General features: G+C 33.2%; 1 protein-coding gene across 1 annotated transcript in view; it reads right to left on the reverse strand.

Moving 5' to 3' along the window:
- Nucleotides 1-2,096: 2,096 nt before the first annotated feature.
- Nucleotides 2,097-2,848, reverse strand: part of SPPL2A (signal peptide peptidase like 2A) — a 72,126-nt gene continuing 71,374 nt past the window's right edge. Inside the window, exon 15 of the mRNA XM_012649502.1 lies at nucleotides 2,097-2,426. Within this exon, the coding sequence (XP_012504956.1) occupies nucleotides 2,352-2,426 (75 nt within the window). The 3' untranslated portion in view covers nucleotides 2,097-2,351. The remainder of the gene's footprint in view (nucleotides 2,427-2,848) is intronic.

Here is a 2,848-nt window from a genome sequence, read left to right on the forward strand (position 1 = left end):
ATAAGATTTTAATTGCAAACTAGACCAAGGTTTTACCCCCTTGATAACTAATGGTTGGATAAAGTAGAATTTGTATCAAATAACTCGGATTTCAGATTTCTAGATGTATAAATTAATATGCTATTCTGGAGCAATATCTAGATTATGGGTTAAAATATTAATTACTACTATTCCAGTTATATAAAACCAAATTATTTTGAGAAACTGTCTTATTTAAAAAAAAATCCCAGTAATTTTCTTTAACATTCTTTATAAAATGTGATTGAGGCTTTTGAGTATCATAAAGCTAGGATGAGAGTACAGATAATTTTACTTAAAAAGCTGTATTTTGGCAAACATTTTATTAATGTTATAAATGAAAATATAGTTAGAGTTTTAAAATGGCACTTAATCTGTTCTTCTCTCTAACAGAGTCTGCCAAATAAATTAGATTCCTTGGAAAAAATTCAAACTTGATATAATGGTGCAAAATTAAGATTAACCCTTGCTTGTCAGTTAAGTCATTGCCTTAAACAAATGGACTTATTTTCAAGAATAGAAATGGGCCCTAAAAATACCCCCAAAACAAAAAACAAAACAAAACAGACCAAAAATGGACCTATAACTGTTATTAAGCAGAAAGAAAGGGCTGTCAACAGAGCTTCTCTATTAATAATTTACTCAGCAAAAGTTAACAATTAAAAAAAGCACCTATAGCCAAAGTTCTTGTAAGGTGACAAAAAAAAAAAACAAAAAAAACAAACACCTAATGCTAAATTTTGTTCAAACATGAAAGGTCTGATCCATTTTATACAGCATTAGTTTTATCTTTTAATAAGTTGAACTGGTCTTAGAATGAAAGATAATAGATCTGTTCACCTATTTTTTACATTATTTACAGAGAAATGCAAAATCTGGCTGCCTTTGCAATCACCTGTTATTTGGGAATTTCTTAGAGAAAACAAAAGAAAATGGCTAGGCATGTTTGCACACACCTGTAATCCCAGCTACTTCAGAGGCTGAGGCAGGAGGATAGCTTGAATCTAGGAGTTTGTGACCAGCCTGGGCAACACAGCAAGACCCTGCAGTCTTTAAAAGAAAGGAAAAGAAAGAAAGGAAAGGAAGGAAAGAAAGAAGAAAAGAAAGAAAGAAAGAAAATGGAAAGATAATTTTATCTGATCTGGGAAAGTTCAAGACCACATCTGAGATTTACCAAAGAATGAGAGAAAATGTTTTTCAAGTTGGAAAGTACTAGAGTGATTAACTGATCTAACCTACGCATTTTGTAGATGAGAAGACTGAGATACTAGTGGCTTGAGCTGAGGCAAATTACTCAAACTCTTCCTTATATTGTAATTAAACTGAGACTAACATCCAGTCTCTTGACTTTTGTCTCCAATTCTTTCCTGTGATCCACACTTTGTACATTAATGCCATCCTCTACCAAGGTTAATAGTGGTTACCTACGGGGGAAGAAGTGAAAGTCAGGGAAAAAAAAAGGTGGTGGTAGGGATAGTTAGGTATGTTGCACTCAAACAATAAGCCATGTGTATTGGTATGCAATTTCTTAAGAAAAATAACTTTCAAAGAACATCAAACCTTAACACTGACAGAACCAAATTTCAAAGATCAGAAAAACCAAAGTGAAATTGAATGTTAGTATAGAAATTTAAGCTATAATACATCTTCAAGGAAACAGCAGACCACTGAAAACTGGATTTTACTTTTTGTGACCTTTTAGTGACTAGTTCTATATATTATGCTTCTCTATACCTGGAAAAATATTCTAATATAATACATACGCAGTTTTAAACATCAAATTTAAAAAAGGATTGGTTTTTTTAAAAAAAACTTATGCTATAAAATATGCATTTATATTTATTCCGAAATTATATATTTCTATCTCTGCAGTGATTTAAGGTCCAAATTTTCACTGCTGAACTGCCTTCTTGCATGGTCTTAAACAATTGTTTCTACAGAGCAGATAAAATTTGCATGATTCTCTAACAGTAAAATCTATTCAGAAACTCTCTTTGACACTAATACTTTTATCTGGCAGAGTTGAAAGAACAGATTTCAGTAAGAAGAAGTATAAGGGTGGGTCAAAGCATTTTTTTGAAAAATATACTGTATATAATACATCTTAGTGATTACACAGACCATATGCTTTTATTTAATGTGAAGGCACAACTTTAAGATGGTTAAAAATAAATGCATTTTAATTAATTATGATGTAATTGTCAGTACCAGCTCATAAAAATATATGCTTGCAAGCATGTCATTGAAGATTCTTTCAGATTGTCAGTTCAAAAGTCGACTTTAAAAGTCAAACTCTATTTGTAGAAAATCAATGACTGCAGGTCCACATACTCTTATTGCTGGACAATCTGTTCACCAGCAATCACAGGGTTTTCTTCATTTGTTGCATAGTCCAGATGGTCCATCATCTAGGCATAAATAAAAGATGTTAGGAAATGCAATTTTTCAACTTGTGCCCATTATTCACTAATTTAGCCAAAGGATTCCCAGCTTTTAGAAAAGACACAGATTATTCCATGGAACTGAGCATTCCTACTGGAGCACTGTTCTGGTTCAATATCCACACTCCTAAGGTCAGCGTGACACTGAGCCTTTGGGAAGCCTAATCATGTGACATATCACATTGTGACCAATGTGATAAGTGCTTCCTCTGGATCTTGCATTATCTCTATTTGCCAATATGAATATTCCCCTCCTTGGCAGTGAGAACTCCACCACAGAAGGAAGATATTCCTGACACTTATTCCAGGCAGTGCCCACTTGTACAAGTAGAAAAACTAAAAATGACCCCAGGAGTCACTGTGAGAATACCTGCTGGCTCTGAGACAGC

Source organism: Propithecus coquereli, unplaced genomic scaffold (genome assembly GCF_000956105.1).
Source record: "Propithecus coquereli isolate 6110/MARCELLA unplaced genomic scaffold, Pcoq_1.0 Scaffold3, whole genome shotgun sequence".
In the NCBI taxonomy this organism is placed as follows: Eukaryota; Metazoa; Chordata; class Mammalia; order Primates; family Indriidae; genus Propithecus; species Propithecus coquereli.